Raw genomic sequence first — 14,298 nt, forward strand, 5'->3', positions numbered from 1 at the left:
TGGATGGCTTGTGTTTGTTTATTTGTTGTTTCAACCATCATGGTCATATCAACTTTACAGATGCAATACAGGTAAGCACACAAAAACTCTACAATACAAAGAAATAAAATACAAAAAGATACTAAAACTGTTTTCATTAGAAGGTGCCCACAGATATGTAAAAGTTCATTTTAATACAAAGAATTAAAATAAGAGACACTAAGAATTTACATTAAAAAGTCCATAAATGTATAGAAGCTAATACTGCTGATATGTTAAAACTTCATGTTAAATTTCATCATTACAGTTCACCATATTGACCTTTATGAATCTTCTTCTCAATTTTTGGGCAGCCACTGCGAATCTCGCAACTCTGTCACAAATTTGTCAGCATCAGAGAGCAAATATATAACTTTAACTTGATCATCACTGTCAGCTATATCCCGAAAAAGATTCAAAATAAATTTTGTCCTGGGTTCAGAATACAGAGAACAATATAATAAATAGTGGTCAAGGTCCTCTACTTCTTGAGCACCACATATACAGAACCTCTGTTCTACAGGTATTTTACAGTAACGGCCCTCTAAGTATTGCGAAGGCATAGTGGATGGCTTGTAAAGGGGGTTAGACAACTTCCTGGAGAAGACTATGAATGGTTAATAGTCCTGATGCCTCTATGCTACCCCCAGTATCAGAGACAGTATGCCTATGTACCCCAGTTGCTGGGGAACATGGGCAGGAGGGTGCTGTTGCACTAATCTCCTGCTTGTGGGTTTCCAGTGGGCAGCTGGTTGGCCACTGTGTGAACAGAGTACTGGACTAGATGTACCTTTGGTCTGATCCAGCATGGCTCTTCTTATTTTCTTATGGTCTCAGGTTCAAGCCCCTGGCATCTCCTGTTAAAAGCATCTGAATTGGGAAAGGCTAAGAACTGGAGAATTGCAGGCTGCCACAGTGGACTAGTCTTCATTCTCCTGTAAATGCCCTCTTCCCTTCTAACTGTACACTCTCTCTCCAAAGCACAGGCTTTCGAGGTGGCTTTCAATAAAATAATAAAAGCTACATTCAAAATAATAATCAATAAATATAATAACATCAGCCACAGCAGCCACATAGGACTTCAGTGGCTACCCAGCAGCCATCCTTCACATCTTCTTCCGGGTTTACGACTTCTTCAAAAAAAATCCAAAGACCAGAACAACTCCAAACCCCATTGGGGAGATTATTCCATAACCGCAGAGCAATGATGGGAAAGGCTGTGCTCCTTGCCCCAGGTTTGGCAGAGTGGGCACACACAAAGCAGGGGCTTTGAGCTGCAGCAGCTAGTGGTGAGGCGGTCATGGACATCCACTCAGCATATGAAGGACTGAGCTGGTGTTGGCATTTACCCTGCTGCTGCAAGCCAACCTGGGCTGAATATGGCATGGAGCAGGTGTTTTATATGTGACTAGTGAAAAAGCCCATCATACGACAGGTGTATTTATTTTGTTAGGACTTCTTTGAATACAATATTTTTGGTACACACTTTTCTAAGATTTTGAACCAATTATAACTGGTGAGGAGGTTAGCCTTCTATCAAACTTACCCTCATGAGACAAATTACTTACTGAGAGTGGTTTTTTGGCCCGTCTGCTAGGCTGGAAGGTCCTGGCAGTTATTTTTCTGGAACTTCTCTAGAATGCCGCAGTTCCGAGAAACGTCGCTAGATGATGGCAAAGGGCAAAACCTATAACTGGTGAGGAGAAGCACTCTGGCAATTTATATATAGGGTTGCCACATGCTTGGGGAAGATCCACCATGTGGCTTTCATTTTGGTTCAGTAGAGTGCCGTAATGATGGAGAAATCTGCATCTGTAGAGCCAGACAGAATAAAGTTGATGAAGAGGCTGGGGCAGTAATACTCTAGGGGCTCCCTTGAAGTGAAGTAAGTAAGCTTCCCTCCTGCTTCATAGCGAAGACAAACATTTAACCCAGATATTGCAGGGTGTTTAACTGCTCCAACTTTTTCAAGCACCTTCTGGCAGCATTCCAGGAATCCATTTGAAGGAGCTGAAGAGAAAAACAATAATATAGAGTTTAGTATAGTAAGGAGAGAGTTGGATACCAGAGATTTAAATTCTTCCCTCCTCAGGCTAAATTTGTCCTAATAGTCTCTCAAAATTTCCTGATTATTGTTTTTTAAATGCGTTGTTCTTATGGTTTTTATATAGCTTGCGCATATCTAAAAGAAGCAAATGTATAAATGAGCTAAATTTTCTGTGTTAAATTTTGCCCTGATTTAACATGAAATATCTCTAGGGATGTATTCCCTTCAGTTCCATTGCTGCCAGCTGTTGGCTAACTAGCACTTTCTCACAAACGTTCCCACTGATTTCAATGGCATCATTTGTGAGAGAAATTTGACATCAGAAAAGTTTACATTCAGGCCCCAGGCTAAAGGACCTGAAGTAAATAAATTTTGCTCTCTGGCTCTCCCGCCCCCCCGCTGCCATATAACCAATGCCTGTAATTATGAAAAGGCCCAAAATGTTGCTTCATTAAGAATCCATTAATTTAGGGTAAAGCTTTAATCTTCATATTACAAAGCTAGCTTGGCCACTGAAATATGCATAAACAGAATTGCAGACTTGTGACTCCTTTGAACAGTAACAAAGACCTGCACTCATAATCCGTTGCTATTAGCATTGTGATATTCTAGTGTGGGAACAAGTAAAATGACATCTGCTAAGAATAAACAAGTGATGGGAAAATTATGAGAAAAAAAGGATATCCTTTATATACATCCCTTTCAGGGACTAATAATCAAGAGATAGGAATTGTTTCACTTGTGTGTATGTGTGTGTGTACATATGAACTCGTGTTACCCATCTTTAGAAATGGCCCACAATGCATATAGTTATTATCAGAGGGGTAAAACTGAAATGTTTGAGTAAAGATAGTCATTCAAAATCACCAACCATTCTAAATGTGAATGGGGTGGGTGGGAATGGGATGTTTGAGGCCCGTCCTGCTTCCTGTCACATAGTACACAAACCATCCAAAGGGTTACATTCCAGGCAGGGGGTTAAACAGCCACAAACTCAAAGTCACTGGAAACAGCAACATGGACTCCACATTTCCCAGATTAGTGCATGTTGAAGTGGCCTCTTTCTGCCTGGTACATAAGCAAAGCAGTTAATCTTTCTACTGATAGCGGAACACGATTATACTTACAAGACATTCTTAACCTGGACCTTTTGGAATCAAAGCCATTCATAAAAAAAAAGCCTTAAAAGGTAACACAGGCCAGGGTTTTTGCTGGGACATGCTGTTAGTGGAGCTTCTGTTGTTTTTGATTTTAATACAAGGATAAATAGCCGTATGATCACTGTGGTTTGAAAGTCGAGAGTGGGCCAGTTTTGGCAAGTCAGTTTTGAGAAACAGTCATATCCACAAATAACAGTGACCCAAATAAAAAAGGCCACAACTTGCAGGCTGGAGTAGTTCAGACAGTGCCTTGACACATTTCACGTCAGAGTAAATTAGCACACTTCTTTCCACATTTCATTGATCCCAATAGGTCATCTTATTTTGTCTTATAGGCCAATTAAGTGGAAACTTGCAAAATTTCACAGGATGGTACCGAATACCCATGTGCTCTGGTTCAAGTCCTGCCACCAGCAGAAACACAATCACTGGTACTCCTATATAGTAGAGGCTGGTAGCTTTGATATCAGAGTGGTGGTGAATCTGCTCCGAGTTTCCGCACCTTGGATAGCTTCTTTAGAGTTCTGACTGGTTCTGACTGAAACCTGGAGTGGATTCATTGTCCTGCTGGCTGGCATAGGAGCCACCAACCCATGGAGATGTCCATGAACATACTGGGTGCCTCCATTGGCTCTCCCAGTGGAGTGTCATTCTTCCACCCCATTCTAACCTCCTCAGCTGGCCATTGGTGTTAGGATTGCTTTCTTAACAGCATGTGATGGGGGCCCTATCAGCAAATTGTTAGTTATTTAATCTATAATTATTGGAAGAGGCAAGATCCATAAGGGATTTTCCAACTTGGGATCAAAATAGCAGGACCTCTGTTGGACATTATGCACCTTGACTTGGGGAAGGGCATTTGGTACTCTGCCTCGGGTGGTAAAATGTCTTCGGCCAGCCCTTTAAAAAAGCCAGTGTTATTATTCAGGCTAGAGGGATGTAATCAGATTTCTTGATAAATTCTAATTCAGCTATTTCAGAGTGTGTACAATGATTGAAGTGTTCTACTAGTTTCTGAGGGCTGCCATTTCGGTTATCAAATTTGTGTCCATTTATTACATTTATATCCTGCCTTTTTTCCTCCTTGAGGAACCCAAGCCGGCAAACATAATTCTCCCCCTCTCCATTTTATTCTCACAACAACAACCCTATGAGGTAGGTTGGGCTGAGAGGCTGTGACTGGCCCAAAGTCACCCAGTGAGCTTTCATGGCCAAGTGGGGACTAAAACCCAGATCTCCCAACTCCCAATCTAACACTCTAACCACTACAACCACACTGGGTTTATTTATTGATTTTGCATGGAGTCTGAGCTGTTTGTCCTATGTAAAATACACAGGGGACATTGCATTTTGTTTTTGTTATAATTTGTCACATTTTGTATTCCCTCTGCAGATTTATATTGATGCAAAGGACTGGTGGCTCTTTGGTTTCTATTTCTGCATGCCACTTGCTTGCACTGCATTCTTTTATACCCTCATGACCTGTGAGATGTTAAACAGGAGGAAGAGTAATTTGAGAATAGCTCTCAGTGAACATCTTAAGCAGGTAAGGCAAGAAGGCAATACCTAGAGAACACTTCCACGTGTACTTCCATGTTCTGTCTTTAAAATGTTTTTAGCACAGACTTTAATAAAATGCATTCCAGAAATGGAAAGCATGGCTAAAGATGAGAATTTTGACCCAAAAGTAATCAGGCAAACTCAGAACATAAGGATAATTTTGAGTGCAAACAGATAATGTTTTAGCGACTAGACAAGTTTGTCCTTTTTAAAACATATGTGACAGTTTTGCTCACCCACTCTGTAACCTTAAGTTTTACTTTCCAAATTCCTTGGCCTCCAGCTACTTGGCTGTAGCAAAGATACGTTCTTACATTTGTCTTTCTAAACATGTGCTTTTGGGCCCTTTCAGCTTAAGCCAAGCCCAAATAAAAACACATTTCCTGCTGTGATAGAGAAGGATGATTAATATAGTTATGAACATTTTATGATTGATGCATGACAATTTTAATGGTTAAAACAGTACTTCTCCATTCCCCTTCCTAAGACAGGGATGAGGAATGTGTGGCTCTCTAGATGTTGTCGGACTGCAAGTCCCATCTTCCCTCACCATTAGCTATGCTGGCTACAGGTGATGGGAGTTGCATTCCAACAACATCTGGAGGCCCACATGTTCTCCACCCTGCCCCAAGATACATCACAGTAGAAGGCTTTCAGGCAGTAGTGCAGCTAGGTAATTTTTGACCCTGGACTTCAAGGTCTTAGTTCAGTTGTGAAGCCCACAATTAACATTTCTTTTCTTCCCACTCGTCAGTATTCCCTGCTTACAACTGAATCTATATTTCTGATATGTTAGAATAGCAAAAAAGAAAAGAAAAGAAAAAAAAGCAGGACTGCTTTCAGGGTTTTTTGAGCAGTTACTTCAATCTAGAAAGTCCCTGTGCATCATCTGAGAAACCCCTGACAAGTCTAAAGCAATCCAGGAATTAAGAAGCATTGATGAGAATCGTGCTGTAATGGGTCAGCTTTCTGGTCATTAAAAATTCCCAGTATATTTCATTTCCCTGAATAATCATTGCAAAATCAGTCGCTATCTATATGCATAATAACCATGCTCTCGCAGGGCCTTCCTAGACGAGGCCTTAGCGCGCCTTCTGACCCGGCTTCCCTGCTGTGCGTCCAGATGACGCACAGGGGAATCCGGAGACAGGCCGCGCTGAGGCCTCCTCCAACGCGCCATAAGCCAATGCGCTTATGGTGCGCTTTTTCCCCAGCTCCGGCCTCAGGCCGGGGCTGGGGAAAGTGTGGAGAGTTCCGCGGCTTTTCGTGGCTCCTCGCTTACTTGCGAGGAGCCGCGAAAAGCCGCAGACCTGGCACAGCGCTCATAGGAGCGCTGTGCCCATCGGCGGGGGGGCGAAGGATGACAGGGTGGGTGGCACGGGGGGAGGGCGGGTGCGATCGCGCCGCGCACCGCCCGGGCAATGCCTGGCATGGGGCGGCGCTTGCCCGGGCAATGCCGCCCCATGCCAGACATTGCCCGGGCTTGGGCGGCGCGCGGTGCGATCGCACCCGCCCTCCCCCCGTGCCACCCACCCTGCCACCCACCCTGTCATCCTTCGCCCCCCCCCCGTAAAAAAATAATAAAAAAACCACTTACCTTGTCCGCCGTCTTCGGGCCGCACCCGGCCCCTTTAAACAAACAAAAAAAAATGGCGGACGCCGCAGGGACGCGACGTCCCTACACGTCCGCCGTGTGGTAGCCTGGGGGAGGCGCGCTAACGTTAGCGTGCCTCGGCCCCGCCTCCCTGCCGGCGTAAGCCGGCAGGTCTAGCAAGGCCCTAAGGCTCCCTGCCCTGCCTCCTTATATTTAGGCAGTTTCCTTTTTATTCTCAGTAGCTTTGTGCTTCCGTGGCTCACCTTTTTCACATGCTTATTTGTCCTTTCATCCTCTAGCGACGAGAAGTTGCAAAGACAGTTTTCTGCTTAGTAGTCATTTTTGCCATTTGCTGGTTTCCCCTCCATTTGAGCCGGATTCTGAAGAAGATGTTGGACCATGAAGACAACCCTAACAGATGCGAACTACTCAGGTATCATTTTGTTTGGGACCATCATTTAAATTTAACTTTAGTTCCATGGAAGACGCTACTTGGGATGTTACTGGCTCTGCTCTACATGAATGTTTCCACTTGTCTCTACTTCCTTATTGCTTCTAGTCAAGCGATCAAATTGATTCCTCCATGGTAAACCATGCCAGCAAGATTTAGTGCCAGCTTCAAAAAGCAGACATCTCTTTTTAAACAGATTGTTATCTAGGTCACGTTGAATAATTACTTATTATTACTAGTGTTATTTATAGCACCATCAGGGTACATTGTGCTTCATTATATGGCACATTTGGATGTCGAAATGCTGCTGAGTGTGGGTGAACATGTAAGGGCATATCTAGTAAAAATGTAGGAAGTGCTTGAAATATGTATTGAGTGGTGGTTCTGGACATGGACGTTTTATGAAGGAAAAATAAAAACATATAATATTACATTGCAGTTGGCCCTCAGCCATTTGCACTCAGACACTGGAAAATAAAAAGGCACTCATGGGACCACTGTGTTCCTTTTCACTGGAAGCCCAGCAGGTGGGTTGCCTCAGAATGCTTCAAGATCCTTACATGAGTTTGTCCTGTCCAAATAGTCTCTAGTGGGTATGAGTTATTGAGCTTATTTAAAAATACCCCGCTTTATTTCCTTCCCTTTAGAAAAGAGACTCCAAAGCTTAGCTCAAGTTTTTCACTTTCCTGAGGAAACTTGACTTGCAGTCCTGTTGACTGGATGCTTGCTGTTCAACAGCCTCCCCCACATGGGCGCCCTAGATGCAATGGACTACAACTCCAATCATCCCCAGCCATGTTGTAGTCCAACACATCTAGAAGGTACCCGTGTGAGGAAGGCTCCTGTTCCTGATATTCTCCACAAATGTACCATGCCTTCACTCACTCACTGTATGCTTTTATCTGTACGCCGCCCTGAGATCTTATTGATAGGGCGGGATATAAAGGTTTTAAATAAATAAATAAATAAATAAATGCTGCTGTTGTACAATTGCTGACAGAAATCAAAACAGAAAATCAATAAGAACAATAATTTTAGAATATTGGTAATACAAATATTGGTGATAAAAAAAGCACCACCACTATAAAGAAACAGTTTAAAATCTGTAATAGTACAGAAAGATCTTCAGTCTGTACCAGTGGGATGGTGAATCTGCTCTGGATTTCAGTCAGAACCAGTCAGAACTCTAAAGGAGCTATCCAAGGTGCGGAAGTCCCACTAACATCAGAGCCACCAGCCGCCACTGGTGTGCACCAATGATATAGTCACAACAGAGTTCCCCTGCCCCCCACCCCACAGTCCTCCTCTTTGCTGGCAGACAGCCTGCATTGTGTCATCCTAAACCTCCCCAGCTATAAACAATGGACATAAGAACTTAAGAAGAGCCATGTGGATCAGACCAAGGGTCCATCTAGTCCAGCACTCTGTTCACACATGGCCAACCAGCTGTCAACCAATGAACCACAAGCACAAGCAACAGCACCCTCCCACCCATGTTCCCCAGCAAGTGGTGTATTTAGGAATTTCACAAAGTTATAGGTGGTTGAATAATATTTCTCCAGCATGATAAAGGTTGTAACGTTTTTCTTTCTTTTAACCCTAGCTTTCTGCTGACATTGGATTACATTGGCATTAATCTCGCAACCATTAATTCCTGCATAAACCCTATAGCACTCTATTTTGTGAGCAAGAAATTCAAAAACTGTTTCCAGGTAAGGACCATGATGTCTCAGAGAAAACACTTGAAAGTTAAGCTGTAAAAAAATAAAATAAAGAAACATTTAGGGTACAATCCTATGCTTGTTTAAAACAACTGGCCGGGGAATGCTAGGAGATGTAGGACTTTTTTCTGTCTAAACATGCACAGGGCTGCACTCTTAAGGGAGAAAACGTGAAAGAGTATCATGAAGGAATATTCATTATTTTCCTCACCCACTGACTCTTCATCACATACTTTTAACTATCACTTGGAAAGCCATAAGAATCTTTTAGTAATAAAGCATGAAATTCTCTACCTAAGTAAAAGTTCAACAACATTTGCCTGAACTTCTTATGGTCTGTCTATATATTATTAAACCATTGTGTATCCCTGATGCAATCCTATACGTGTCTACTCAGAACTAAGTCCCCTTGAATTCAATGGGACTGACTCCTAGGTAAGTGGTTATGCAGTCGGCCCCCAAGCTGACACCAGTTGTGTTGAACTGCAACTCCCATAATTGGCGATTGGCCAAGCTGACTGGAAATCATGGGAGTTGCAGTCCAGCACATCTGGAGGGCACCAGGTTGGTGAAGACTGGGTTATAGAACAGTAGCCTTAGAGAGCAGAGAACTTTTCCACACAAGGCTGTTAATCCCCTGTATCTACTTCAACTTTTATTGCAGAATTGAGATTCATGCACTAAACAAAAAGTGTTTCCATTCTTGTTTTTCTGCTACATAACCTCCAGATGGTACTGCAATATAGGGGAATAGTGAAAATACGCAAGAGAAAATTGCACTTTCTTTCGCTTTCCCAATAAAATGCCAGATTTTCCCTGCTCTGAAAAACACACACCAAAAGTGCTGATTGGACTCAGAAGCTAAACTGGAGGGTCGCAACATTGCCTAAAGAACCTGTAAACAACCATGAGTAGAGAATGACAAGCACACGATAAATGCCTCATGTAGAAAAGCTCAGAACTGAGTAATCTGCCTGGGATAGTGAGAGATTTATTCCATAGTTGCACCAGCACTGTAAGCTACTTCACAAATAATACTTGTGATGTAGCTATTTATGGACAAAGGAAATTGTAAGATGGTTCTTCAGTAACTATGCAGTATCTGAGAAATAAGACTGTGGACATGTCTAGACCATGCCTTATCCCAGGGATTGCCCCGGGCTCATCCCTGTGCATCCAGGGAAGATCCCTCCATTTCCCCGGGATAACCAGGATGGTTTTTAGTCCGATTTTTCCTGCAGTCTCGGGATCGTCCCGAGAACTCAGGAGGTGTAGGCAGCTGTCCCAGTTTTGTCCCGGCTCCTCGCAAGTAAATGCAAAGAGCTGGGAACCGGGCATGGGGCACAGAGCTCTTCAGGCATTCCGTGCCCATTGGGGGTGGGGTGGGGGGAGCGGGAAAGGTTTTTTTTTAAAAAAAAACAAAAAAAACCCTGACCTTTTCGTTGGAGCACTCGTGTGCTCATCTTCAGTAACTAAAAAAAAATACGGGTGCGACGTCCTCCTTCATCCCTGGACGTTGCACGCTGCGTGTGGACAAAGGGGAGGATCCTCCCCCCTTCCCTCCCCAGTGTAGACATGCCCTGTGAGTTTCTTCATTCCATACTACAGATCAGACGAGATGTTTTTGACCTTAAAAATTAACAACACAACAACGGAAGGTTTTAAAATTACCCATGCCAGTGTCTTCGAGAGAGACAGTTTCCCATAGAGAAATCCCCACTCCAAGGCTTTTTGTAAAATGCCAAAGTGAAGGAGACTTCAGGAATGTTACATTGTCATATTCAGACTAATCTGCTCAAAGTTATCAACTCAGCCTTTGCGTATTTCTTCCACGATGCAGTCCACTTGACTTGTCTGCCTTATTCCATCTGTTCTCTGATTCCATATGAAAGAGGTTAATCCCCTTCTCATCAACCACTTATTTTTGTTCAATTAAGCCAATCTCCTCATGTCTGTCTTGAGGGACCTCTTAACTTAAGTAGAGAAGAGGATTAGCTGAAATGCAAGTCACATTTTGTACATCCCAATTTGTGGCAGTACGCTTTGTGCTCTGACTGGCAACTCTCTCTTAATAGGGGCCATATTTCCAACATAGTAAGGGCCAAAGGGCCAGCAGCACTAGTTCTTCCCACTTCTAGTGGAAAGTATAAGCAGCAACAGCAGTTGAGATGAGAGTAGAGGAAGGTTGAACAAAGAAAATTAATCATATCTTATATTGCAATCTTTTCAACTAAACATAAAAATCACAATTCATTACAGAGTTAGGCGCATTTAAACACATTGAAACTAATTGTCTTAAGTGTGCCCCAATCTCTGTAAAGATTTTGCCCATAATGCATGGATTATAGATGTTTTTATTTGGAGATCTTTTATTAATAAACCGGTGGCCCGCCTAGTAAACTGGATTGCATTCAACAGTGTAGTCGGGAAGAGTTCATCTTAGGGCATGTCTACACCTAAGGGTGTAGAAGGAGGGAGGAGGGATAATCTCGCGATATGCTTATTTATTTATTTATTTATTACATTTCTATACCGCCTAATAGCCGGAGCTCTCTGGGCGGTTCACAAAAATTAAAAACATTCAAAGTATAAAACAACAGTATAAAACCATAATATAAAATACAATATGAAAGTTCAACCAGATAAAAACAGCAGCAATGCAAAATTACAAATTTAAAACACCAAGTTAAAATTTATTTATAGACTGTTAAAATGCTGGGAGAATAAAAAGGTCTTCACCTAGCGTCTAAAAGCATATAACGTAGGTGCCAAGCGAACCTCCTTAGGGAGGTCCAATTATGCTGATTGTGAGATCCTCCCCCTGGATTCACATGTGGCGCGCGACGTCCGGGAAGGAAGCAAGGACATCACGGACACCTTTTTTTGTGGGGGGGGGGGGGAGCAGTGAGCCCAGTTGCACAAGAGCGAGGCTCCACTCCAATGAAAAAGTAAGGGGATGGGCACGGACTAACCATAATGACAGCCATAGCTCAGCACCCAGAGACTAGGGCCTGATCTACACTGCTCCTTCAAAGTGCTTTATAACAGTTTTGAAAACGGTATATGGAGTGTGTCCTGGGCCCCAACAATTGTCAAAACTGTTATAAAGCACTTTTAAGCAGTAGTGTAGATCCTGCCTAGGGCTGTGCAAGCTTCGGGCCTCGGATTTGGAAATCCGAATCACAGAGGCCATTTTAGGAAGGATCCGCCATTTTAGGATGGATCCACCATTTTATTGCACAGCCCTAGGCCCCCCATACAGCCTACACCTCCCAGCATCCAGTGCCTGGGAGGGCAGTACATACCAGGGCCCAGAAGCAGTAGGAATTCCGGAAGTCACCACCACTACCTCCTCCACGTGATGGCCAGCTTCCTCCTCTGCATGATCGCTGGCCACCTCTTCTGCATGATCACAGAGCAATTGCACGGGGGAGGTGACCAGCAATCACACAGAGGAGGAGACTGGCCATCACATAGAGGAGGCGGTGATGGCGACAGCTACTTCCGGAATTCCTACTGCTTCTGGGCCCTGGTATGTACAGCCCTCCCAGGCACAGGATACTGAGAGGTGTAGGCTGTATGGGGGGCTTAGGGCTGTGCAATAAAATGGTGGATCCATCCTAAAATGGCCTCTGTGATTTAGATTTCCGAATCCGAGGCCCAAAGCTTGCACAGCCCTACCAGAGACTGCTGCATTATTAAGACTGGATTGAACTTACAAAGATGAATTCTAAGACAATAGAAAATGAATGCTCAAAACTATGGTTTGCCTGCTCTAGATTTGGAAGCTCCAACCATGCTGCAGATTGGGTAGCTCCAGCTATGGTTTGGGTTCTCAAGTTAGATCACAAACCATGATTTGGCTTGATGTTTGAATTGAGGCTGTGTTTGGTATCATTAGAAAATCTTTCAGTATTTTAAAAGTCTAATTCTGCCCATGCCCACTTCTGCTTGCTTCACTCTGGAGGCTTCTGCACTCCACTGAAGACAGGGGATGATCCTTCACAAAGGAATGGAAGATTAATATTGTTTGGAATCCTTTCTCTTGCCAGTCATGCCTCTGCTGTATGTGCTACCAGACAGGAAGTCAAACATCGTCTGTTCCTATGAATGGAACAAGCATTCAGTGGAAAAACAATGAACTGAACAATCTCAACACAGAACGGAGCATCCACAAAGACAGCTTAAACTGAGATACGACGGAAACTGTACTTCACAATTTGTGAAGGCTATCTGGTATTCAGTAAACATATTTCATTTGGAAGCTCTGTGCCCTAGCACTTAATTCCAAAGATGGCCAAATAGTATACAGGTGAAGCTCTGTACAGATATCCAAATGGAAGTTCCTCTTTCTTACAAAGAAATCCGCCCTTTGGTAAAAACAAGAAGAGTCTGAGGAGTGTTTGCAGACTCCAGATGGAATTGTTCAGTAAGTGTGTTGTGCATGCTGTCATGTTAAAAAAGTTCATAAGTTGATATGAGTCATGATGGATTCTTTAAGATTGTGAAAATGTAGGGCCTACAGCTCCTCTGTGCTGCCATTCGTTTGACATGAAATATTTTAGTACATATATTCCACATTTAAAAGCATGTTCAGCATGAAGCATTTTGTGTGTGTGGGTGTATGCGCCAGACCACAGCAGGATGTTATTTAATGAATATCGCAGATGAGACATTAACTGGACAATTATCATTTGCAGCACTTTGCTAGTCACTGATTTATATAAGCGTGGACCTGAAATAACAACAATATTAGGCACTTAGGACATAAACAAATGCCCAAAAGGTAGTAGTATAATAGCTAAGCACACCCTTTTCAAAGCAAGTATATTTGTATATATCAACATAAATGTGATTTTCATGACCCATTCATATTTCACTAGCTGTTTCATCTAACTATATCCTTTTTAGACCATGAGCAATCTGATAACTGCAAATTGAAATGGGAATGCAACAGTAAGAATGGATTACATACTACATTATTACCGGAAGTATTTGGAGACAGTGGTCACTTGTACAAAATTGCTTTTAAATTATATTCCATTTAAAAAGATACATTTGCAGTATTACAATGGTGTACATAAGAACCTTACATCTTGAACTTTTGTTGTGTGATTATGTTTCGGACAAATCCTGAACCATGGACACCCCGTGACACTGGGCACCATCCAACTATGTGTTTACTTGGGATAATGTTCTATTGAAATGAGTCACAAATCCTTTGTGATTAAAACTGGGGTGTTAAAATTAACAAAAGAATGAAACTTCTAAAATAGATCCCCCCCCCTATATTTATGGAAATTATTAATTATCTAACACAGGAGATGGGATAAATAGTTTGTGCCTCAGTAGAATCTAGAGAACACATTGTTCCTGATACAGCTGTAGTTGTGAGCATCTAAATAGGTGAATGAAATCTTTATTGCTAAAAGCGATAAGCCATCACAATTTGACATAATAAAAACAAGTAAAAAGATAAGCTAAAATAAATAAGCTAAAATAAGTAAGTGAAATATATATAGGGCATCGCAACAGATAATGTTGACTGTCCTCCACTTCCCCTGACTCACAGATACAAAGTCCCTGGTGCACCGGGGTGTTATTAAACCTTCCCTCTAAATAGGAAGAGGGCATAGACTGAAACCGCAAAGCTGTGAATGCTTTTTGGAGTGGAGCCAACGTGAGGTTGATAAAATACTGCTCCAGCCCAAAAGATGTTTTAAATATAGGGTACCAGGAGGAATATG

At 42.6% G+C, this 14,298-nt stretch overlaps 1 protein-coding gene across 1 annotated transcript in view; it reads left to right on the forward strand.

The window, feature by feature from the left end:
* EDNRA (endothelin receptor type A) overlaps positions 1 to 14,060 on the forward strand; it is a 40,572-nt gene extending 26,512 nt beyond the window's left edge. Inside the window, exons 5-8 of the mRNA XM_063135378.1 lie at positions 4,619 to 4,771; positions 6,679 to 6,812; positions 8,434 to 8,542; positions 12,604 to 14,060. Of these exons, the coding sequence (XP_062991448.1) occupies positions 4,619 to 4,771; positions 6,679 to 6,812; positions 8,434 to 8,542; positions 12,604 to 12,744 (537 nt within the window). The 3' untranslated portion in view covers positions 12,745 to 14,060. The remainder of the gene's footprint in view (positions 1 to 4,618; positions 4,772 to 6,678; positions 6,813 to 8,433; positions 8,543 to 12,603) is intronic.
* The last annotated feature ends 238 nt before the right edge of the window (positions 14,061 to 14,298 follow it).

The sequence above is a fragment of the Elgaria multicarinata genome, chromosome 10 (assembly GCF_023053635.1).
Source record: "Elgaria multicarinata webbii isolate HBS135686 ecotype San Diego chromosome 10, rElgMul1.1.pri, whole genome shotgun sequence".
Lineage (NCBI taxonomy): Eukaryota > Metazoa > Chordata > Lepidosauria > Squamata > Anguidae > Elgaria > Elgaria multicarinata.